The 25,111-nt window shown below is 51.1% G+C and overlaps 1 protein-coding gene across 6 annotated transcripts in view; it reads left to right on the top strand.

Moving 5' to 3' along the window:
• The window catches only part of LOC116943124 (ral GTPase-activating protein subunit alpha-1-like), a 74,134-nt gene that overhangs the window by 44,456 nt on the left and 4,567 nt on the right, over positions 1-25,111 (top strand). For 4 of the 6 annotated variants that reach the window (XM_076067684.1, XM_076067682.1, XM_076067687.1 and 1 more), the window contains 22 exons: positions 502-754; positions 1,513-1,593; positions 3,064-3,258; positions 3,973-4,140; positions 4,414-4,607; positions 6,556-6,654; positions 7,568-7,723; positions 9,325-9,453; positions 10,057-10,182; positions 11,083-11,141; positions 12,078-12,186; positions 12,954-13,064; positions 13,199-13,267; positions 14,690-14,821; positions 15,416-15,596; positions 16,634-17,585; positions 18,354-18,425; positions 18,679-18,802; positions 19,314-19,469; positions 19,652-19,810; positions 22,180-22,307; positions 23,234-23,358. In XM_076067684.1, the coding sequence (XP_075923799.1) occupies positions 502-754; positions 1,513-1,593; positions 3,064-3,258; positions 3,973-4,140; positions 4,414-4,607; positions 6,556-6,654; positions 7,568-7,723; positions 9,325-9,453; positions 10,057-10,182; positions 11,083-11,141; positions 12,078-12,186; positions 12,954-13,064; positions 13,199-13,267; positions 14,690-14,821; positions 15,416-15,596; positions 16,634-17,585; positions 18,354-18,425; positions 18,679-18,802; positions 19,314-19,469; positions 19,652-19,810; positions 22,180-22,307; positions 23,234-23,358 (3,778 nt within the window). Of the gene's footprint in view, positions 1-501; positions 755-1,512; positions 1,594-3,063; positions 3,259-3,972; positions 4,141-4,413; positions 4,608-6,555; positions 6,655-7,567; positions 7,724-9,324; positions 9,454-10,056; positions 10,183-11,082; positions 11,142-12,077; positions 12,187-12,953; positions 13,065-13,198; positions 13,268-14,689; positions 14,822-15,415; positions 15,597-16,633; positions 17,586-18,353; positions 18,426-18,678; positions 18,803-19,313; positions 19,470-19,651; positions 19,811-22,179; positions 22,308-23,233; positions 23,359-25,062; positions 25,095-25,111 lie in introns of all 6 variants that reach the window. The other 2 variants (XM_076067685.1, XM_076067683.1) reach the window with 2 other exon arrangements.

Here is a 25,111-nt window from a genome sequence, read left to right as displayed (position 1 = left end):
GAGGGCTCACCCGAAAGGAAACTCAGAGATAGTAAAATTTTGATTTAAAGCTCTCGTGACTGCAGTGATTCATATTCTTGGTTCTTTCGGTAAAGTCACGTTATATATATTTTATTATTTTATTGTTTCCCTTCAACGTGACTTTACCGAAAGAACCAAGAATATGAATCCCTGCAGTCACGAAAGCTTTAAATAAAAAAAATAACAAAAGCCATTTTGAAATCACAGTCAACACGTGTTTGTGTGTGTATCCGCTCTTGTAGAGCAGCGGTAGTGTAGCAGTTAGCGCGCTGCTACGAACCTGGCGATCCGAGTTCGATTCTCGCTCACGGCCAACACCAGTGACGATTCTCTGAACCAGTCCTGGGCATCTCTTAGGTTCGAGTCAGCCTAAAATGAGTACCTGGTGCCTTCACAAGCACTACTCGCTAACAGCACTTGCCCAAACGGCCTGTTAAGGCTATACGGGGGGGATCTTTGTCTTTGTACCCGCTATCGCAGAGCTCCAGTGACGTCGCCATGACGTCGTCTTCGCACGTGCAGAGGCGGCGATCCTCGAACCACGCGAGCGGCAGCCCCGGCAGCGCCGAGGGCCCTTCCGAAGGCCCCGAGCTCCACTCGCGCCGCTCCGGGGATCACGAGTCCCCCTTCGAGTGGCCCTCCCCCCCGTGCCGGCCCAGTAGCCACGCCAGCCAGGATAGCCAGCATGAGCCCTTCAGTGCCTTCCAGCCGCACGAGGGCATGAAAACCAAAGGTGCGTGCGCACGTGCTCTCGATGCCTCCGTCCGTCGCCGTGTCTTTATTGCCGCGTCGTATCTGTTAATCTTTTCTGTTACTTATTTTGACTTCACAGTGGTGTTTTGGGTTTTTTTTTTCTTTCCCCCTCTCCCGCCTCCTCGTTAGGACCACTGTCGCGATGCACCAGGTTACCGATTGGCATCTGTTCTTGAGCTCGCGATGCGTCGAATCGCACGCGGCACATTGAATATTTTTAGATTCGTGAATTTTTGTATGCAGTGGCGCAGTCTGTCGCACATTGCCCTCGATTCTCGGATACAATTGATACCTGAAACCAATTCCGAGGTGCCCCCCCAACAGTGCGCACTTCACTTACTGGCATGGTGAAGTATAGTCATAGAACCGCCATGATAGACACAGTGGTGCGGAGAAGCCTTCGTCCAGCAGTGGATTGACAAAGGGCTGTGGATTCTATTTCATTAAATGGATGTCGTTTGTAATTGGTTCACGTGACCTCTCCAGCATTTATGGATGCCTCTGCATTTGGTTCCTACCATATTGTCACCTCCGATTAGCACGGCTGGCGAAGAAGTTCAACATACGTTCAAAATAAACAATTCATTCTTGAGTTGAATCAAGGCGATATACTTTTACTCGAATTGTTACGCCCCTACGACACATGAGTGTTCTGCTCTACTTATTAGTTTGGTTCGTTTTTTGTTTGTTGAGGATGCAACTGCTGCCTGGAGTCAGTGTGGTTTGACACGTCCTCAGATTTTGTCGTGTTTGAGTGGCCGGACCCCAAACTGGATGAGCCCTGGAGCCCGTCGGAGTTGACGGAGAGTTTCCACAGGGGTAATGACGCTCCTGCTCCACTCGAATCCATGCTCGGAGAAAACTTTAGCCTGGCCTCACAATGCCTCTGTACTAACGAGCAATCGAAGCCCAACCACCGCCGTTATCGGGTCCGTTTGTTCCACTAACCGCGTTGTTTGCGCGTGCAGAGGCTACGTTTGCAAAGTGCGAGCGGTTTGCACTTGTTGTGTTCCGTTTAACAGCTTACCCCGTCTTCGGAGAGCTGGCATCTCTGTTTTTGGTGACCTTTCAGACGACACCTTTTGGCTGCGTGTGCTAACTACCACAGTCTCACCGGCACGGACCTGCCATTTCTGCGAAAATGAGAATTCTGCCACCCAGAGCATGTACGGCGGCGTCACCGTTAACAAATAACAAGCAAACATCTCTGCTTGTGTGAGAAATGATCTCGTGCGCGCACCATTGAAACCCTATCAAGGGTTTCGCAGTAACAACCGCATGACCCGACTAACGCCCCTCTTCACATCACGATATATCCACAGTGTAATCGTTATGTATGCTTCAGAGTGAGTGTGTCTGTTTGTGTATCAGAGTGTCTTTATATATAGACAGAATAGACACTATGTATACAGGCATCTCAGTCGATCAACCCATTGTAGCTGGGTCCATTCCGTGACTTCCTTCCAGTACAAGTGCCGTGAGGACATCACCGCCACTTGTGGTATAATATATTGCACCAAATTGCAACGAATATGTAAATTGCCTTTATTCACGATTTAGTGTGATATGTTCACTTTAAGGAGGATGCAAGAGAAAACATGATTTTACCGAAGCACCTATACGCTTAGACGTGTGCCCTGGGCTGCCCAGCGTGGGCTCAAAGCCTCATGAATGAGAAGAAAGTACTTTAAAGTGACTTTCAGAAGTGCGCAGTGCTGCTGTTGCGACATTCCAATTGTGACGTACGAGAATGCTTGGTACTTAAACCACATTAGTGTCGCTAAAGCGGTACGCCACCACTTATGAACCGTTTAAGTCAATTGCGTCTTGAAGAAAGTCAAACGCCTGTCGAATGCCGCAGTACACCGCGAAAGGATGTAACCACTGAATGAAATGTATTTCTTTTTTTCGGTTGCGTCTTGCGTTAAGCGCTAGTTGAAAAACCTCCGAATATTGTCACAGAGAGACTTGGCGTGCTGCAGTGTGAACCCGGCGATACCGAATTGGATTCACCTACCATGGCTAACACGCTGCCTGTGAATAAGCGGCGAGCGATATCTGAACCGGTCCTGGACCCTCCCCTTCATAATCCCATCCCGCACTGGCCCGGCGTGCCCCAAGTAACGGCCAAACAATTGCCGTGACCGCCACGGTGTGTGGGGAAGGCCTTCGTCCATCCAGCATTACAATCTCGCCGAGCGATGTCAACACATCTCGCAGCACAGAGTGAGGCGTTCCCTTTCGCTGCTGCTGCTGCTGCTGCTGCTGCCTCCCGTTTTTGCTGCACAGGGTACAGCTTCAGCAGCGAAGCGTCGACGAGCACGGGCTACAGCCTGAGCGAGGTGGAGGCGGCGCATGCGGCGGCGGCGCACGCGGCAGGCGAGGAGGAGCACGAGGTGGTGAGCCTCACCACGATGCACATCGACTCGGAGACGAGCAGCCTGAGCCAGCAGCCCGTGTCCGCCGAGACCGTCACCATGACCGGTATGGTCGCACGCGCCATGCCGCGCCTCTACACCCACCTCCCCCCCCCTCCCCCCCGTGGCTTTCAGAATCTGAATATTTATTTATGCTTCTTCTTTCGTACGGCTGATGTAGATGCAGTTCAACGGCGACAATTTCACATTCGATTGGTCGTCTTGTTTTCGTGTGGTGGGGAGTCTTCGGCAACGTTTCTACGTACACATCGCGTTTTGCGAGAGTGAGTCGGCCAATGGGCGGCTTCAGGAGTGGCCTGGCGAACATCTGAAACGCTGCCTGTGAACGATGGCAAGCGGGCAGTGGCGTTACTAGTGCCATCCATGGTTCGAGGTCGGCTTGGCTAATCTTCATTGCCCATTGGTGTAGGAGGTAGCCGCAATCTGCCGTGCGATGTGTGCCACTCGCACATGCACACACCCTCGCACCGGGTGGGGAAACCCACGATGCATTGATGGCATAGTGGTTAGCGCCACTACCCTACGAACCCGCTGACCCGCGTTTGTTTCCAGGCCACGACTCACATCAGTGGCAAATTATATTCGAGCCAGACCTGGGCCCCTGCCATAGGTCGACTCAGCCACGTGGCATCTTGGGAAATCCCATGATGCATTGCAACCGCGTGTTGTGGTGCATCTGTGTGTGGTTATTTTATTATTTTTTCTTTCACGTCATGCCTTATGGAACTCGGTGTTTGTGTTGAACCTTGGGCACCCGCAGGTTCGGAGGAAGGCGGCTCTCCCATCCACTCCGGCTCTAGCACGCGCGCGCACACTCCATCTCCGTGCGTGTCGGCCCCCGAGCACCGCGAGGCCCGGGAGCTTCCCCTGCACGCCGACGACGACAACAAGCTGCACTACACAGGGCTACAGACGCCCGACGATCTAGGTAACGGGAGTTCGATTCCTGGCCAAGTGAACGTAAGGGGGGTGGGTGGCGGGTGGAGGGCGCACCTGTTCGAGATGCGTTGGATTGTTTGACGTTCGCCACAGGTGCGGTGGTCGGATCGTCCCTGAAACGTCGCCACTCGCGCACCAAATATCCGCATCGCCCGTGGGAAGTCCTGACACGCGGTTTATTCGCTTCCCGTTTATTAATTGCTCCCACCACCACTACTACTTCACGGCGTGCGTGCGTGCGTGCGTGCAACCCTCCCCGTAGAGGGCAGCGAGTTCCTGGTGGAGGACAGCAGCGTGATGTCGGGCGGCACGCTCATGGGCTGGCACCCCGATGTGGCCACGGTGCTGTGGCGCCGCGTCCTGGGCATCCTGGGCGACGTCAACAGCATCAAGGACCCCGACATCCACGCGCAAGTTCTCGACTACCTCTGCGAGCTCTGGCAGAACCTGGCCAAGGTCGGTGTGTCCCTGGCGAGATGTTAACGACCTCGCCTGGTGTGCAGGAGGTCGTGGGTTCAATCCCGACCCTGATGCTTGTTGTAAATTTGGAGTGTGCGCGTGTGTCTCCCTCTCCCCGTAGTCACGTGGATTTTTCTCTCGGTACTCCGCTTTTCTCCCTAAATATTTAGAATCAACGTGCATTTGGTGTATTTGGCAGCTATACATTTCCACACGATAACCACTTAATTGGACTATCATACGTGATTGCCAGGTCGCTTCTGAAAAATAACTACGTAGCTCAGTGGGCCTTACCTGGTAAAACATAACAAAGCATTTTTCAAATAGTTTAATAGTGTCTGTGGCGTAAGCCCAGGCTGGCAGACGTTGTTCCCGCAATGGTTGGGTGCCAAGTTTCCAGTGAGTTGCGGTTGATTTTGTTGCGTAACCAGGCGAGGACGCAAGAGAGAGACCCAGGGTGGAGTCTCGTTAGCGAGAGCGACCTGCGTCGCCAAAATGATGAAAACGAAATAAACAGGAAAAGGGCATCAAGCAAGCGTTAAATTTAGCCAGATGTGATTGATTGTATTTTTTTGTGTTTTAACGGTAATGCGTTTATTCATAGTTCACGGCGGCTTGCTGTTCTACGAAGCTATGGGGTACCGTTAAAATGGTGACTACTCTGTGTAAAGCTAATGCCGTTTGTAACAAGTCAGAGTCTTGTACACGATGCACGGTTGAAAGGTTATTACGCTAATTGACGGAACCGATGGAAGATGTATCCATCTGTCTTGTTAGTAATTGACAATTTTTTCCCGCTTAATTGTTGTGGAACAGTATTTTTGCCCGTGCGGCGTAGTGATTTCACACATGGATCATGTGGCCGCCTGAGTTAATTTGTTTCTTAACAATGAAGGCCACTTAAAAGTCACTGCCATAATTGCTGCTATTTGCCGACATTGCAATTAAAAGCTGGAGCCTGGCATTCTCTTCATTACATTTCTCAGAATTATTTATTTCCAAGTTAATTGCAGTGATGTCTTTAATAAGTAGTCTCATGTCTCATGTTTTCCTGTTGTTCTTATCGTATCTTATATAGATTTTTAGAGCGCTTTAATCCAAGGCGCTTTACAACAATTATACAATTGTACATAAGATGATAGTGGTTAAATAAAGAGTGGGGTTATTAAAAGTGGTGGTGTAGTGATGGTGACAGGAAGACAAGTGCAAAGGTTAAGTATTGGTTGCGGTAGGCCTGGTTATAGCTGGGGGGCAGTGGCATGGAGTAGCAGTAGGGGTAGTGATAGTGATAGGGGTAGTGATAAGAGTAGTGATAGGAGGGTAGTGATAGCGGTAGTGTTAGGGTTAGTGATAGGGGGTAGTTATAGGGGTAGTGACAGGGGTAGTGATAGGGATAGTGATAGGGGTAGTGATAGTGGTAGTGATAGGGGGGTAGTCTTAGGGATTGGGTTAGGCCTGGTCATAACTGGGGGATGGGGAGTAGCAGTAGCAGGATGATAGGCGAAGGAGAAGAGGTGGATTGTAAGGGAGGAACAGAAGCCCCATATTCCAGTGAAGATGATGTCTCTCTGTGGTGCGGTGAGAGTTGGTTCCAGTGAAGGGGAGCAAGAAGGGAAAAGTAACGAGAGTGTGACTGGGCGCAGGGCGAGGGAGACACAGAGAGTGACAGTGGAGGCTGGGAGCGTACAGGACGGGATGGAATAGAGTGGTAATATATGAGAGAAGCAAGATAGGGTGGGGCAAGACCATGGAGGGATTTACAGATCAGAGTCAGAAAAGGTAAACAGACGGCGAAAGTCCACAGAGCCAGTGGAGTTGAGAAAGTAGAGCGGAAGTGTGGGAATTGTGGGGGAGGTTAAAAATTATCTGGGCTGAGGCGTGTTTTGCACCTGTTGTTGGAGAGGAGCGAAGGTGCCCGTGTCCTCGTGCTTGTGTCATTTTGCAGATGAGAGACAACCTGGGCATCAGCCTTGACAACCAGCGGTCACCGCCGCCGCCCGAGCTCATCCCTCCTCTCCGCATGTTCACGCCGTGGCTATTCAGGGCAAGTCGACGGATGTGCGCGGCCGTCCTAACCAGTGCCGGATTATCCTTGTAGCAAAAGTAGCTACATATGTAGTAGCTACGGGCCCCGCACTTTCAAGGTCCCCGCGCTAAATGCTTTCAAGCTATCAGTTCCGGTTCAATGATTCTGCACTTGCTGTGTTACTATACCTTTTATGAACGACTGGGTGTTTAAGGTGAGCAATTTGTCGTATTATCTGGCTGTATAGCAAATGAAAAAGTACAATTACTTTACGATGCAATCCGATACTGGTCCTAACGTGCAGTGGGCTTTCACCAACAACATTACGATTTCGCGATCGATATTTTTTTTTGTGCATCATATTGCCGCACAAGTAAAACGTTGTGTCTGGAGTAAATCCTCCACCAGCCGACAAGGCCGTTAATAAAGTTGTCACGTGATGGCGACCACACCATTCTGGAAATGTGACCCGAGTCTCCTAATAATGTACGTTGGACTTCTTTCGTACCGTACGTAGCCAACTGTACTAATCGGAGGTGCGGTGTAAGGAGAACAAACCAAACACAAATAAACGTTCTGAAGAAATGAGTTTTCAGTCTACATTTTAAAGTACATGTCTCCAGTGGCTTCCTAATATCGAAAGGAAGAACGTTCCAGGCGGCCGCAGAAGCGCACCTGAAAGTGCACCTGAAAGCGTGCGGTGCGGTGAGCATCTTTGTTCGACGGCTAGCCATAAGCCTTCTGCGAGGATGACCGATCATCGGTGGGAACGCAGAAACAATGACCACCGTTTGGAAAATAACCGCCGTTACTACCAAATACGTTTTGACGGGAACGCGATCTGTGCTGTTTGATGCGCAGCCTGAACGAGACGGACGTGAACTAACTGTTTGCTCCCCCCCTCCCCTGCCGTGCGTTGGCATCATGGCAGGCGACGGCCCTGCCCGAGCGCTACAAGCAGGGCAAGCTGCACGCGTACAAGTTGGTCTGCAAGGTCATGACCCGGCAGCAGGACATGCTGCCCAACAGCGACTTCCTCGTGCACTTCTACTCCATCATGCACCAGGGCCTGCTCAGCCCTGACCTGGTGCTTGATCTCACTCACCACCACCTCCTCTGTCAAGATGCTTCTCGGACTCCAGGGACTGTCCCCTGCCCAACTCTCTACTCTCCTCTCACTCTACTCACCCCCTCAACGACTTCCTCTATCTCTCCCCTCTCATCATTACTCTACTCCCCTCCACGTACTCTCCTACTGCTCCCTTCTCATCTCAATCTGCTCCCCTCCACACACTCTCCTACCTCTCCTATCCCATCTGGCCCTACACCCCTCCACGTTTTTCATGCTCCAGCAACCGGGTCTTTTCTCTGTGGGAAGTTGCTCATTCTCCTCTGTGCCCCCATTGACTGGAACTCCTTTCCCCCAACCCCTCCATCCGTACTGGTGACTCTCAGCCCCCCCACCCCCCATATAAAGTCCAGTCTGAATCCATTTCTTTTTACCTCGTCCCATGATTTGAGCAGGAGAGCGGCACAATATTGGCACTTGTGCCTCGCAGCAGGAAGCACCTGAGTTCCATCCCGTGCAGCTTTTATGTTCTGCCCCTTGTTCTGCATTGGGGAAAAAGAAAAAAAAACATTTATAATTGGCGACGTTTTGGGTCATGGCCCTACTTCACACACACAAAGAAGCGTCTTCTCCGATCAAATGTTTCACTCCGCGTCCCGAGCATTGCCAGCGTCACTTTCCGTGCGCCGTACACATATCTGCCAACCCCTTATCAGTGCCCTACCTTATTACAGACCAATTCAGACTTTATTGATCACCCCGTACCCTTATGAGTCTCAACGTTCATCCTTCAAAGTCCCATCACAAGGGAGAAACACCAACAAATCTACAAAAATTATGTTACGTATTATGTATTAATTTTGATAATTGGTGTCAATGATACTACCTTATCGTGCTTACGCTCTGTGATCTTGTATGCTGCTGCTTTTCATTTGTCCGTACGATTATTATTTTTGCCCGTATTGAAACGTCTGTCCGCCGTATGGACCTGAAAACTCAATTTCCACGTGCAGGAATACGGGGTTAAACCGTGTGGGTTGATGGCTACGCGTACATCGCCCGTGCCTTCATCTCATATTGAATGGGTGCGGGCGCAAGCCGACGGCCGACCGAATGGGTCCGTGCTGAGTGTGGATGGGCAGCACTTGCGAGCACAGCCTGTCGATCGACTCCCAAGGAAGTGTGGCGGCACAATCGATAAAAAAACAAAACCCTGCTGTGGGCCAAGATAATTGTTCCTGTGCACGCGCGCACGTTAGTGTGTGTGTGTGTCGCGGTGGGGAGCGGTTGGTAGGATAGCAGTTAACGCGCTGCGCTACGAACCCGGCGACCCGAGTTTTGATTCCCGCTCACGGCCGACACCGGTTACGATTATCTGAACTGGTCCTGGGCCTCCTCTAGGTCGACTCAGCCTCCAATTAGTACCCGGTGCGGCGGTGTGTAAACATCGCCACTGAGGAGACAAAGCCAGCCAGGCGTGCTGCTGGCCACCCACCCCCTCGTGTGCCGCACCGGCCTTCATTGTAGGTGCTACTCACTAACAGCACTTGCCCCAACAGTCTGTTCATGCTATATGGGGGGTGTGATCTTTCTCTCGTTTGTGGTGTGCCATTCTGCAGGACACAGTGTCCACCATCATCCGGTTCTGCTCGCCGCGGATCTTCTCCCTGGGCCTGCCGGGCTGCACCCTGCTGCTCTGGGACTTCATCGTCGCCGCCAGCAAAGTCGCCACATGCGGCGTCGTGCATGTAGGGGCCCGCCAACAACAACAACCGCCATTCGCCACTGAGTGGCGGTGACGTCACCACGGCGCGTGTGCCTGGCCCGCCAACACACACACTCACACACCCACGCACCCACAAGACAAAGATCCCCGTATAGCCTGAACAGACGGTTGGGGCTGTTAGCGAACACCTATGAAGGCACCACGCCCGACCGCCTTTGTCTCCCCTGTGGCGATGTTTACACATCGCAGCAGGTACTCATTTGAGGCTGAAGCGACGGAGGGGAGGCCCAAGATAGGTTCAGATAATCGTCACTGGTATTGGCCGTGAGTGGGGATCGAACTCGGGCCGCAGGGTTCTTAGCGTGACGTGCTAACCGCTACACTACCACTCTCCACGCACGCACCCATGCACCCACACACGCAGCTGCACGAGCATCGATTTGCCGGCGCCCGTTTTAAAAGCGGTTAATTGCGGGGGAGCGGGGGGGGGGAGCGTGAGCGTGATCGCTCGTCACCTCCTCCCATTACTTCACGCTGGGGTTTTTTTTGTTTTTCTAATGACCCTTTAGTCGGAAATTGCGGCAGTCTCCTGTTTGACCCCGCGTGCTGCTGTGGTGCTCTCCAGGCTCCCCGGACAGAAGCGCAGATGCTGCTCGGCTCCATGCTGTGCTTCCCGAACCTCTACAAGGAGGTGTTGGTGTTGCAGCCCGTTGCCACTGACACAGCCCTCATCCCATGCAAGGACCTGAAGGTAAATGGGAGTCGCGCACCGCCCAGCTGGTTATTTGACGTGAATTACGGGGATGACGAGCTGTGGACGGAGTGGCTCGGCGGTCAGAATCAGAATTGGAATATTTGTTTACGCTGGAAGAATCTGATGAGCTATGAAGCTGCTTTTTCACGGATGTCCAGTAGGGGCGGGTCACAACGTTACAGCATACATACAAAGTGCAAATTATAGGCAAGGTAAACAAATATACATATAAAACGAAACCATTTTTTTTTATCCGACTAGGTAAGGCCCATTGAGCCATTAGTTTCCTCTTTGCAGAAGATAGCTCAACGAAGTGGCCTACCATGTGGAAATCCACAGCGGCAAAATTATCTAAATAATCTAGACGCACTTCTCTAAATGTGGAGGGGGAAGCGGAGAGCGACTTGAGCCGGCATCGCTGGGAATCCTGGGTTCAGAGTCTGGACGGAGCCACGAGTGATTCCCACTGGGTTCTCGAGTTTAGCGTGAGCTCATGGTCTCAGCCCGGCGGTCAGCAAATGGCTGCACTAAAACAAAAAATCATTGTATTGAATTTGGTTTGTCCAAAGGTGAGAATGAGAAAATCCATTTAATTGACGTTCAGAGAATCAAATAATCAGGTCGCTTGTGTGCCCAAAGAAGCCTGTTGAAGTGCCTGGAGAAGTAGTTATGCAACGTTCTCTTCCAGAACCATTCGCAGCTAGTGTGACGCTCTGCTTGTTGTGAGAGCTCCCAATGAAAATGTATTTTTTTTTTGCGAAATGGCATGAATGTAAAACTAAAATATGTATCCATTAACATATTCCATATTTTGTCCAAATGGGCGCTTGAATTTTCGAAAGCCGGCTTTGATGTTGTGATTGCAAGCGGCAGTAAATTCGTTTCATGTCCCCCCAGGAGCACATCATTAAATCCCTACTGAAGTCTGCGAAGGAGGAGCCTTCCGTGTCTGCACGGTAAGAGCCGCAACAAGTCACCGAGGCTGCTGCAGTGATCGTTTTACACAACATCCCAAACACAAGAGTTGCGTTTGGATTGAGTAAGTTGGAACAAATTGTATTTGCCCTTTTTGCGAGCTATTCAGCAGCTGCAGCATGTGAGTAATTTTCGTCCTGTGAAAGGGCTCATTCTGATTGAAAGGAACAAGAAAGCTATGGTGTTGATGATGAGCCATGAATGACATCTGACCTATAAACTAGGATAAAAAAATGTAAACAGAACCTACATTTTATGTTTTTCTAAGCTCTTTCCACTAATTTAATTTCTCGTGTTAACAATGTAGAATACTTTGACAAGTAGGCTTTCGCGACAAATCTGGCTATCCGCCTGATGAAGCTCGTTGTAAATTACTGGTGAAATGTCGTACTCGGATTGGAAATGTTGTGGATTTGCTCTCAAACACACTGGTGTGCTCTACACGAATTGGCCCGTTCTGTTTACGTGACAAACCTTACTAATTGGCTGTGTCTGGTGGTGGCGGGTTTAACGCCACATTCATACTTACGCGATCTAACCCAAAAAAACCTGTATAATGGAGAAGAGTTGAACGAATTGAATAAATATTCACAAAATGTATGCTTGACAAATAGTTTTCAGGGAGGTGGGGAGACGATGTTAACAGTGAAACTTTATGGGCTGTTATATAAATTACTCGCAGCCCACCTGTATATTTAACATGAGCATCCCTTCCTCCAGCCAGTCAGCCAGCAAACATTTTTCCTTATATTGCAGACTGCACGTCCTTTGGACATGTCCATCCGTCACCTCTCTTCAGCCAGCTAGCGAGCAATGTTTTTTTTCCTAATCTAGTATGATATGATGTGACAGTCAGAGTAATTTTTCCCCATGCAGTTACATGTTCAGATACATTTTTTTAAACATGTTCTTTCCAGGTGTATAGCGCTGTGCAACGTGGGTATTTGGATGTGCGAGGAACTGGCCCATGCGACGAAGCACTCCCTTATCAAAGAAGCGTTAAATGTTATCGGTGCAACGTTGAAGGTAACGTCTGCGTTCTCACCACGGTTATTGCTCGTACACGGGAGGGGCGGTGGCGATCCGTTGGATCCGCCGCGCTGCGCGACAAATCCTGGCGAGCCGAGTTCGATGCCCGAGCACGGCTAACGCCATCGGAGGATTTTTTTTTTTTTAGGTTTTAATTTTGGCACAGGTAAAACCCGCACCTCAAGATGAGCACGGTTGGCTACGTACGTTGCGATAAAGAAGTTCGACATACATACACATACAAACCCACTGGGCAATATATGGTCATTTTTGATGGAGACCCGGTAACGCCACAGAAACCTGGTTACAGCAACAAAACACAAACATTGGACAAAAGAAACCAAAAGCAGAGAGCGCTATCCGAACCGGCCTTTCGACCCCCACTCACCTCTTCACCAACCTGAGCAATCGACCGGCGCCGTCAAGTATAGTCAAACAATTTCTGTGACCGACGCGGCACTGGGAGACCTCGCTCCCCAGCAGTGGATCGACAAAGGGCTGTCGAGTGGAGTGCTGCAACTCCAGTGTTCCCAGCCGTGCAAGGGAAGGCGTGTGGTCCTATTATTACATCCGATCGCTTCGACATCCTCGTTAGTAGATTGCGCACACCGCTGCCACGCCGCGTGATTGACGCGTGCACCCTTCAGCGTCTCTCCTTTGTTGTAACCGTGCCTTGAGAGAATGTGGCTGATGCTGTCGCTGCTACTGCTGCCGCGCCGGCCCGACTCGTGTTGCCTTTGTGCTCTCCCGTGTCTCCCCGTTAGTTCCCCCACAAGCACGTGGCCCAGGTGGCATGCGACCTCCTGCACCTGCTGGTGTCATACGTCGACAAGCTGATGGAATATCACGTGGACATGCCAAAGAAAATCATCGGGGTACAACGTCACGCCTGTTTTCACTCTGCCGGTGTACACTTTCTTAGGTTTTTAGAAACGTGACGGCACTGCCCGACTTGTCACGCGGGAGCTCACGTCACGTGATTATTCGTCTTTTCCATTCCCCTTCGCAGATTTTGGTGGCGACGATGGTTTACCTGTTACCTGCAGCGGAGCACTCGCAACAAGAGCAAGAAAAGAGGGTGGGCGATCGTTTTTTAAATGAACAAGGCGACGCATTTTTTCGTTTCCGCAGAAAATTGTCCCGAAGGCTAGTAGACATGAAGTGTGCTCGGAGGTTTTGCGTTCGATTGTTTTGACGAGGTATTTTCATGGAACCTGACTTGAATTGCTTTAATTGGCCCCATTTATTACATTTAATTAGATTAACATTTTAAATGTCATTCATCCACGTGCGCAGCTCCATTTACAGTGCTTCCATTGTTGCTGCTTGTGTAATTGTTTATTGCATTTTGGTTTCAAGTGGTGGGGATATTTAACCATTTGGGCACGTGATGAGCCGCATCCACCCACCCCGCTGCCATCGATGTGTTGAACGTTCATAGTCACGGTCACAATTCCTTTTCTGTCTGCATCGTACAGCTTCATTTGTGTTAAATGTCTTGTACGTTCCTCCTTTGCTCTGTCTTCTTCTGTTCGTCGAATGGTATTTTAGCGTATAATACGCATCAGTTACAAACAGCACGGCTGACATGCCCTGTATCTGGAGTGGAAATCTTAATCGATAAATTAACACGTCTGGCACAGTCATGGTTTGAGTTGCGTCACTGCGTATGTTTTTCCAGTTGTCCTGTGTACCTCCAATGCCGCGAGAGGGCACCGCAGTGGCAAGATGTTTGTCACCTCAATTGGTATGCAGGAGGTCATGGGTTCGATCCCGACCCTGACGCCTGTTGTATATCTGGAGTCTGCATGTCTCTGTCCCTGTGGTCGCGTGGATTTTTCTCTGGGTCCTCCGCTTTTTCTCTCCACATTTCTAATCGACGTGCGTTCAGAATATTTGGCTGCTATAAATTTCCACGTGATAAGCCACATGGTTGAGCTATAATTTGTGGCCAGGTCGCTTCTGAAAAATATCTATATAAGCTCGGTGGGTTTAACATGATAAAGTAGAGATTGTTTAGTCTTTTTTTACGTCCGACGTTTCACTCCACATAGTGGTAGCTTCCACAGGGCCATCTGCAAAAGCCCCCCGACACGTGCAAAAAACATTGAACAATGCACGGTACAACCGGAAAAGCACATCGAGGCAGCTATCCATCATCCATGCAGTTTGCAACTAAACCAAAGTCTCCAAAATCTACGTGTGTTAAAGGCAGACCATTTCATTTTAATCGAGAACAACATTAAACGTGGAAAGTGGAGAGTGGCGGGGCATGAGAAATAGCAATTAGGTTCGCCCTGCTGTGGATTGTGACAAATCTTAAACATCCAGCCAGTGTAAACAGCGTGGCATCGCGTTAACGTCACCACCTGGGTGTCGAGGAACATCTTGGTCCGTGCGGCTCATCCCGCAGTCGTCCAGTTCACCTTCGTCTAGCCAGCGGTGACGGACGGCGGCACCTGTGGCACGCGGTGGGTTTTTGTGGCTCCCCCCCCCCCAGCTCATGGTGTCGCTGCTGCTGTGCCTGCTCGACTGGTGCATGGTGCTGCCCGTGGAAACGCTGCTGCAGTCGCTGATCCCCGCCGGCGCTTCCAAGCCCCACTCCGTGTCGCTGCTCAGCAGCATTTACAAGGTGAGCGATCCTCCGTGCCGGCACGGCTGTGCCGTCGATACCTCTGGATAGCTGTGAGAAACAGCATTGTAGCTCTTCATCAGATTCCTTCGGTGTAGAGATTCTGATTCTGATACGAATGGCTCCCCAGATTTACTGCTCGGGAAGTCCCCCCTCCCCATGAGCATTCCACCCCTGGTTTCTGTCTGCTTTCAGGTCTCCAAATCTTCCTCTTAAACCCTGCAAGTGGGGGGGATGGGAGGAGGGCCTTAATCACTTCCTCTGTCTCCTTCTCGCTCTTGCTCGGTGCCTCCCAAGCTTCCGAACGCTTTGCGTTGGCTAATGAGTTAACTATATTTCAGTCTCTTGTGAAAACTCACTTCTTTAAATTGGCCTTTACCCCCACCCAGTTCTGGCCGTTTACCCTGCAGGTTCTGTTTATTCGCTGCTTTCCATACACGGTGGCGCATTTGGATCTACGGATGCAATGTGCCTTGCAAATGTTAATTATTATTACGTCAGGAAGGAGTTGCTATCACCAATGGTATCGCGGCGACTGTTCCTCACTTTTGTTCACCTTTCTCGCGTTGCCGGCGGTCCCTTTTGCGCCCGCAGGTCCTCTACAGCTGTGTGTACGGCTACCATTTCTTCAACAACCCCAGGTACTGCCCCCTGACCCTGAAGGACCTCATCAGTGTCGACTACAATCCCACACTGCCCCTGGACGAAATCAAAGACCCCGAGCTGCTCTATCCACAGTCGGACAGGTCCAGCAAGCTCCTGACGGTGTCCGATGGTACGATTATCCTTTTATTTATCATTATTGCTGTAAATTTTACGACACTTGTTTCCCTTGGACTTTTTTTCAGGAAGGGTCCCACCTTCACAGCACATAAGGGGCAGAGGCCAGAGAGGTAGAGCCATTGTGCCTCCGTGTACGCTGCGAAGAAGGGCCTGAAATGTTCGCGTAATTCCACAGTGTACGTTGAATAACGATGTTGGCTACGTACGGTGTGAAAGAAGTGCAACATGCATACCACACTCGTGCGCAGCGCTGCCTTTTGGCTTCCTTGGTGGCGATCTCTGCCTTTAAGGTGCCACCCCCATTGTACGCACGTATGTCGAAGTACGTTGGACGTCTTCCGCATCGTACGTAACTCAACTGTGCTAATCAGGGGTGACGTTTAACGATTCAGATTTGTCGGTGTTTCTTTAGTGTTAATTCACAAGGCTCTTGTGTCTCACGATGCAACAAACGATGTGCTTGAGAATTCTGCTGACTCCCTGTATTGTCTGCTAGGCACGCACAAAAGCGTGGTTAGCCGAACGAGTTCATAGGCCCGGCCTAGATAGTTTATATGTCCGTACTACTAGAGATGGGCCAAAACATTATGATGGTGATTTCATATAATGGTCTGAAACTATGATATTTGGACATGATAGCCATTCGGAGGGTAGCAGTGGCTTAGCGGGTAGTTGGTGGTTAGCACACTGCACGGCCACTTGAGTTTGATATGACGGCCACGGCTACCATCAGTGGCAAGTGGGATCTGAACCGGTCCTCGGCCACGGTGATGGGTAGGGTCTTCCTCCCACAATGGATTGACAAAATGCAGTGAATTATTATCATAATAATTTATTATTAAACATAGACCTGATAATTTCGTACCAATTCACTCTTATCGACCATGTGAAGGAATAAGTTAAAAAAAAAAATGTTTTTGCGCCTTCACTGATGACACCAACTGTTTCCGGCTATGGACCACGCCAACTTGAGCCTGGTGTGGATGGGGCGGGGGCTGGTTATTGTTGCTGGCCGTGCGTTGTTCCCAGGAGCGGCTCGTATCCAGCGCGAGCTGATCCCCCTGGCGGCGCGGACTGTCATGGTCCACCTCGTCAACCACCTGGGCCACTACCCGCTGAGCTGCGGGCCGGCGCTGCTCGCCAGCCTGGTGCGCGAGCACCACGAGAATCCTCACGCCAGCGCCGCCGAGCTGTCCGCCGACCTCTTCGAGAACCCGAACCTGCAGTTCTTTGTGTTCAACAAGAGCACGCTGCTCTCCTGCCTGCAGATCCCCGCCGAGAGGGACGTCCCCGGCGGCGGGGTTGCCGCCGGCCTGGCCTCGTCTGCCGCGTCGAACGTCCGCGTCGTGGTGCGCGACGTCTCGGGGAAGTACTCGTGGGACGCGGCGATCTTGTACGGCCCCGCGCACTGCTGTCCGCAGCAGGAGCAGGAGCGGCAGCGGCAGCAGAAGCAGCAGCAGCAGGGACGTAGGCCGACCGCGTCGGTGGGCAGCGCTTCGCTGGATCATGCGGACGTCGACTCGGCCGGCTCGGAGGAAGCGGCCGAGCCAGCGAAGGGGGCGGCTGCTGCTGCTGCTGCTGCGGCTGCGGCGGCGGCGGCGGCGTCCGTCATGCAGGAGGGAGACTGCGCCGAGTCGCTGCCGGCGCCGTCTTGGGAGACGCTGGGGCGCGACCAGGACGCTCTGGACGAGACGCTGCGCTTCCTGGGCTCCACCAGCCCCGAGTGCCTGCAGCGGCCCGGTGCACCGCTCAACGTGCCCGCCGCGCCGCCGCAGTGCTCGTCGGAGAAGCTGGAGGGCGAGGTGCGCCGGGCGGTGCGTGCCCAGTGGCTGGAGGAGGGGAGGCACGCGCGCGCACACTCGGGCGACGCGTGCATGCGCGCCGAGCCCGAGTGTGAGCCCGACGCTCGCGAGCCGCAGTCGGCGTTCCACTACTGCCGGCTCTTCCTCAGCAGCCTGGGCATGCACTCGTGGGACCGCAGGTAACGGGTACGGAGAGCCGGCTCACGCACGTGATACTGTGTACTCGTTGGTCGGTTGGTCGGTTGGTCGGTCGATCGATCGGTTGGTTTGAAACTGCTTCTTGACGTTGTTTATGAAGGGCCACCGTCTCGTATTCGCCTGGTCAGATAGCCCCTATCACCTGCGTAGATGTGGGGAGGCCCTCATCCAGCAGTGGATTGACAAAAGGCATGTACAAGAGTCATTTGAGACAAATCGGTGTCTTTTGCAAGGGATACCAAGGTCAAAATGAAATTAATAATAATACTCTACCCGAGATCCGTTTACGGGACAGGGTGTGTGCTGTTATTATGCTATTTTCCTTTTAATTTTCACTCTGGAACCTTTATTCTGTCATGATGTTTGCTGTTAAGAAGTTTAACACTGTGCTTTAACGAACCCAGTCTAATCACGGGTGCATGATATCCATATTCAAACTTATCTCGGCAGTCGGTGCCGGCTGAAGGTAATAACCCCTGAGCCAACCTTCCGCATCCTCAATCGACCCGAATTTACTGTTTTATAAATGTCCCTGCAAGTGCCGCCTCTCGCAACAGCGAGCAGCGACGTGGCAGCGCCACTAGTGTCCCACAAACGTGACAGCGCGCGGACGCTTGAATTTTATGCATCGCGCAGATTGCAACGCTTGCTCGCCCGCCCGTCCGCGTGCGTGCCTGCGTGTGCCTGTTTCGTTACGTTGCATTGTGTCGATTGCCCCAAAATCAAACAATGCTTTGTTGCTGTGTCAGGCCGAGCTTCGATTTGCTGAAAAAGAACGAGAAGCTATTGCGGGAGCTGAAAAACCTCGACTCGCGACAATGGTGAGTCCTTCAAGGGGGGAGGGAGCAATTCTCCTTGCCGCCTCATCGTTTGATGAGGCACCGCTTCACCGTGATGTCTCCATTCCCGTAACAATGCAGCGTCTCTCGTGTCCTCTAAAGCCGATAGGATTGACCAACGCCCAGTGATCAATGCGTTTGTCTCGGGACGATGATTGCTTTTTGTATTTATTTTATTTTATTTTTTATTACTCACGAAGCCATTGCAGTGATTGGGTCCTTTGTGCGCGCGCAGCCGAGAGACGCACAAGATCGCCGTGCTGTATGTGGCCGAGGGTCAAGAGGACAAGCTCTCCATCCTCTCCAACCAGGGGGGCAGCCGGGCCTACGAGGACTTTATAGCCGGCCTCGGCTGGGAGGTGAGGCTCCGGCCAGTTTTTTGCCACGGGGGTGGGGGGATGCGGTTGATGGTTTTTTTACCGTACCGTCGCCACCATCGCCTCCCAATGGCATGTGCGTGTACCGCGACCGCAGTGCGCGACCGCACGCATGCACGGGCAAGTACGTTTGAAACAATAATTAAAGTATAAACTGTTTAAAAGTGGATTTTTGGGGTTAACTGTGATTTGGAATCTGCTGGACAATGAGTTATTTCCCCTGCCCCCCCCCCTCTCCCCTTCTTTGTTCTCAATTAACCTTTTTGTTTATGTCATCTAGAACAGCGTGGCACGCGCGGTGAACACTCACCATCGCGCGATCCCTTTTTGGCAACGTGCCATATTTCCCATAACCTGAATGTCAGGGTGACCTATTGTCAGCACGTGAATTTGCCGACCGCTTTGCACGTTCGAAGCACTGGTCTCAAAGCCGCGAGTTCTCGTCCGCGTGAACCCACACTCGCGTAACGACGATGTGAGCCGTTCGTCGCAGGTGGACCTCACCACGCACTGCGGCTTCATGGGCGGCCTGCAGCACAACAGGAGCAACGGCTTCTCCGCCCCGTACTACGCCACCTCCACCATGGAGGTGATCTTCCACGTGTCCACCCGCATGCCGTCCGAGTCCGATGACTCTGTGACCAAGAAGGTAATCGCTGAGGCCGCTGGGCCCGTCGTGACAGTAGCTCGGTGCGAACGAAGAAAACGCTGATGGACGCTCGCGTTTTGATCATTGTCGTTGACGTTGTCGCGGTTAATTTCTTTTGAAAGCGCGCGCGCGTGCGTGTAGCCTGCACACGCGGTAACTTCACCTGGTGTTCCGTTGCACAGCTGCGCCACATCGGGAACGACGAGGTGCACATCGTCTGGTCGGAGCACAGCCGAGATTACCGAAGGGGCATCATCCCGACGGAGTTTGGCGACGTCCTCATTGTCATCACGCCGACCAAGAACCAGCTGTTCAGCATCCAGATCATCAAGAAGCCGGAGGTGCGACGCCTGCTCGCGACGGGGTGGGGGGTGGGGGCGCCTGCCATAACTCTGCAACACGGAACGATACAAGTGTGAAAGAAGGCACTTATCGTCGCATTAAGATATTTTTCCCAGTGTTGTTCTTCCGAAGGCCGCTATTGATTTCCGTTGTCGCTTGGCACATAAAAGCACCGGGTGGGCCCATATATACACCCCTATTACAAACCGTGTGAAAGTGAATGAAAATATAAAGTCAGTCTTTAAAAGTACAGCCCCACTACATTTCGCAAAACAAATTAGCCGCCCCCCCCCCCCCACCCGTTGCTGTTATTGCCGCGCAGTTTTGCACCAGGGGTGTGTGAGCGCGGAGGCCAACTAGTTTTTGAGAGTTGGAAAAACGGCCTTCGATGGTTAAAAAAAAAATCCACTTTCGATTGTGCCAATCGTAGGCTAATCCATCATAAGCCAGGATAACTGGCATGCCCACCTCATTCACGTATTTTGTACGTACGTGTGTTGAACTTCTTTCACACCGTACATAGCCAGCCGTGCTAACCGGAGGTTCTAATTTTATTCTCACTCTAAAAATGCGTCCTTAATTCTCTGATCTTGGGGCCAAACGGGAACGGAGCCAGTTTGGTACTTTGATGGATGACCACCAGGGCTTGCCAGATGTTGTAGGTGCGGGCTGCAATGTGTCCACTATTACCCCTGGTGTGTTTGGGTTTTCTCCAGGTACCCTGCGTTCCTTCCACATGCCACTCATTACCAATATTGTCTGTTCGCCAAAATCCCAGTGCAAGTGCGGAGTTAAAGTCTCAGCATGGATTGCCTGGGTGAATAATGTGGCATTATTGTTATGATTTTTTTGGTCTTCCGAATCATCCAGAAATGCCACTTCGTATTGTCAGATCTCCAAAGCTAAGGAGATTTAAGCCTTGGACAGTGCTTAGGGGGGCAACCACCAACCATAAAACAGGTGTTATAAATCGCATCGGGGTTAGAATGTGGGGCAGCAGAGGGCAGTACAGCAAAGCAATGGTTGTACTCTATGATGCTCCCATAGTGGTGAAGTACTGTCAACTAACCAACACATCCGCACGGCATGTAGAGGCCTTCATCCAGCAGTGGAGATGATAAAGAGGATAAAGAGGCTGATGAGGCTGGTTGTAATTACCGGCGAAACATCATTCTCGAAATGTAAATGTTGTGGGTTTATTCTCCATCACACCGGTGTGCTGAACTAGTAACGATTTGTTTAACACTTAGGCTTTCGCGACCATACTACTTTAATAAAGGTTTTTGGGTTAGATCGGGTTATTTATAAAAATTGTCGCAACCCTCCACCACCCGACATGGCTAATCTTAAAAAAAATGTCACGTTGACAAAAGACAAATAGTTCACTACTTTAGCACATTATTGGGTATAGTGTTTGGTTCAGTTATTAAATAATACACATGACAACTAATTACTAATCTACAACTGATTCATAATCATAACAATTAACTGATTACTAATCTATTATATAATTACAATACCCACCCCTCTCTGCCTCTGATCTCTGCTCCAGATTGGGTTAAATGATGACGTCACCCTGCTGCTGCTCTATTTAAGACCGGGAGCAAGTGAGGGCTTTATCATTCTGGCAAATTGCCCGATGATGCTGGATGTTATTACCAGCGAAACATCGTACTCAAAAATTGTAAATGTTGTGGATTCACTCTTCAACACACCGGTGGGCTGAAGTAGTTAACTATTTGTCTTTTCGATTTAAAGCTTTCATGACTGCAAGGATTCATCTTCTTTGGTTCTTTCGGTAAAGTCACGTAGAATGAGAATAAAATAATAAATTGATAAAATAAAATAACACAATAATATTCTCACGACGTTTCGACCACAACACAAGCGGCCTTCAGGTGAAGGGGACGAGACTGTCTGGAGGACAGCGCTGGAGTGAGTGCCACGCTGAGATCACGACCTTTAAGCTGTGTGAGAAGAAACAAAGCGCCTTGACAAAGGAATTAGCATATAATTTAGCATTGAAATGGCTGAGTGATTAGCTTGTGACTTGTCACAGAAAAGGCTATGTTAAAGTTAACGTGACACTTTTTTACTGATTGGCCATGTCGGGTGGTGGAGGGTTGCGACGCATTTATAAATAATGTGATTTAACCCAAAAACCTTTATTATAGTAACGATTTGGCACGTTTTATTTACGTGACAAACCTTAGTAATTGGCAGTGTCGAGTGGTGGCGGGTTTAACGACACATTTATATTGACGCGATCTAACCAAAAAAAAACTATTGTAGAAAACGGATGCCCACTCGCAGCATTCTCCACAATCAAAATTCAAAGAGTGAAACAAAAGGTGCCTTTGTCCTGCAGGTGCCGTTCTTCGGGCCCTTGTTTGACGGCGCCATCGTGGACGGGAAGATCCTGCCGGTGCTGGTGCGAGCGACAGCTCTCAACGCCAGCCGCGCCCTCAAGACTCTCATCCCGCTCTACCAAAGCTTGTATCCTCCTTCACGAAGACCGCCCGCGGGCCACTCGCCCCCAGCCACCCCCGCCATCCGTGTGTCACCTCTGGCGGTGGAGGTCAAATGTTCTTTCGGTGGGGTCACGGGAGTGTCGCGTGCACCATCGCCACGACGGCTCCCCGTGACGTCGTCGAAGCGTCCACGGTCCTTGTCAAACACACACTGGTTTGAGCCGTCGGGATAGGGGCGCCACTGTGGCAAGATGTTAAACACCTCACCTGGTGTGCAAGAGGTTGTGGGTTCGATCCCGACCCTGAAGCCTGTATATTTGGAGTTAGCGTGCTGTCCCTGTGGTCGCGTGGATTTTTTTCTCCAAATCCTCCGGTTTTTTCCTCCACATTTAGAAACACGTGTTTAGAGAAATTTGGCCGCTATTGCATTTCCACGTGATAAGCCACTTCGTTGAGCTATCATTTGTGGCCAGGTTGCTTCTGAAAAAGAGCTGCCATAGCTCAGTGGGTCTTACCTGGAAAAATAAAAATAGTTGAGTTTAGATGCCCGAGTGAGGCCCTTTCACAGGTGGTGGGGAGCAGAGTGTTAGGGAAACACGGCAACAGGGCAGCAGATACCGTCCGTGATGGTGATGTCACCTACAGCGTTCGTGCCAGGTGAGGTGCACTTGGAGGCACCGCACACTCACAGAGGGCGATAGCGAGGCGCAGAATCGGAATCCCTTTGCACATTTGCAAAGGAGAGGGGCAGCCCTGATAGCAGCATCGATCAAAAGAAGCACATTAGCAGAATCGTGTTTTTTTTCTCGTGCCGTATCTCTTGGCATTTGCTACCACGTATGCACTTGTTGTATCTTGAGCTTCTTTCGCACCGTACGTAGCCAACAGCGCTAAATGCATTCGCCGCACGTGCGCGCCCCCCGCTAAAGTTCCTTAGTGCCGTCACCGCAGCTACGAGGAGCGGGCCCGGTACCTGGACTCGATCGTGCAGCACCACCGCGACCAGACGTGCTTCGAGGACTTTGCCTTCCAGCTCGTGTGTCCGGCTCCGTCGCGGCCCCTGCCAACCGAGCATGGTGAGAGGCACGCAGAACACGCGTGACGGCGTTTACACCGCCCGCGCGCCACCCCTCGTGTCCCCTGCGAAGCTCGGGAGCGATTGTTCCGCGGTGTGCGTTTTAACCCCGGCACGTGCAGAGAAACGTCGGGGACAGCGGCGCCCCCCGGCGCAATCCTGAAAACACGTCGGTGGCCGGGGGAGCCGGGCGGCACAACCGCCGTGAAAATCTACGCGACGTTGTTGTTGGCTTTGTCTAGACCGACCTTTGTGCCGTTATTAAAATAGACAATGGGGGGGGGGGGTGGGGTGGGTGTTGGGTAAGAAGTGGCTCCGAGTTAAAATCAGCGACGCCGATTCCCACTTGAGTGAAGGCCCCAGAGATCCGCTGCCCCCATGTACTTGAGCTTCGTTGTGGGGGATCCAGAGGAGACGTCCGCCCCATGCCGAGTCAGTGCCCGTTTTGGGATGGGCACACGCCGCGTGGAGATGGGAGCATGTGGCGCAAGCAAAACGGCGCCAGACTATGGTGGCGATGAACGTGCCGCAACGGCGGTTTGCCGCTCGGCATACATCGAGGCACTGACTCTTCACTGGTTGGGACGGGATGTGAGCGTGCCTGCATTTTTTTCACACGTGTACTTTATTTTTAATTGAATTAGCAATGGGAAGAGGTTCTCATCGTTGAATTCTACACGTAGTCTTGATGAGAATAACGCCTTAAAGGAAACATTACATCTTCACTCTCGGGTTGACGATGCCAGCGTTTTATGGTTGAAGCTACTAAAGCCGAGAACGAGTGGAGACGGAGAAAGTTACCTCCAAGTTCGCTGGCTCCTGAGGGTGCTACGGCAATCGTGGACTTTGCGGGGTCACGGGGGTCAGGGGGAGTTGTTGTCAAGGCCACGTGAAAGATAATTATTGAAGTTGGAAAAGGTTGTAATGGATAAAAGTGCCCATTCTGTACGCGTCGCAGGAAGTACTCGGCAATCATTGAGCTAGAGTTAATGTAATCGAGCAGTTTGGCTTTTGTCATTGGCTCTGTATTTAGCGGCACAGGTCTGTGTGTGTGCGTCTTCGTTTACACTTCCCTCATAGGTGCTGAGAAACAGCACTTACCCCAAAAGTGTGTGAAGGCTATATGGGGGGGGATCTTTGTTTGTGTGTGTGTGTGTTTACAATTCAAAGACAAAGATCCCCCATATACCCTTCACACACTTTTGGGGCCAAGGGCTGTTAGCAAGCAGCACCCATGAAGGCCTCCGTGAAGGCTGGCACAGCACACGAGAGGGGGTGATGGCCAGCACCACACCCGGCCGCCTTTGTCTGTGTTCACACTTCCCCAAATGTGTGCCCACACGTGTGTTTACAGTTCATTGTTGTATTTTCAGGCATGCATTGTTTTCCATTTGTGAAAAGAATATTTATCGTTCTCCAAATTGTGTGTTTGCTAACTTTTATACAATCTCTCTAATGACTGGTGTTCGTAAAAAAAAAAAATTATGGCTGTGACAGTTTGTAAAGTAAAGTCAAATTAAAATAACGCCCGAATTGTCGGAGCGGTTTGACGCGAGGGCCTTACGTTCGCCATTTTTTAAGTTGTCAACGTGGAATTTCGGAGTGAAATCGCAGCCCTAATTGAAGCGTGTGTTTTGTTTTGATCTCAAATCCCTCGTAGGTAGCCTTACTCTTTGATTACGCTTTTTATTTCTTCCCACTTTAGATCATTTTGCTTAAAATACTGAGTACCCCAAGGTAAGATCTTTGTTCAG

This window comes from Petromyzon marinus, chromosome 17, assembly GCF_048934315.1.
Source record: "Petromyzon marinus isolate PM22_M1 ecotype Great Lakes invasive population chromosome 17, UKy_Petmar_22M1.pri1.0, whole genome shotgun sequence".
In the NCBI taxonomy this organism is placed as follows: domain Eukaryota; kingdom Metazoa; phylum Chordata; class Hyperoartia; order Petromyzontiformes; family Petromyzontidae; genus Petromyzon; species Petromyzon marinus.
Note: the sequence above shows the minus strand (reverse complement) of the source record. Positions and strands in the feature narration are given on the sequence as shown.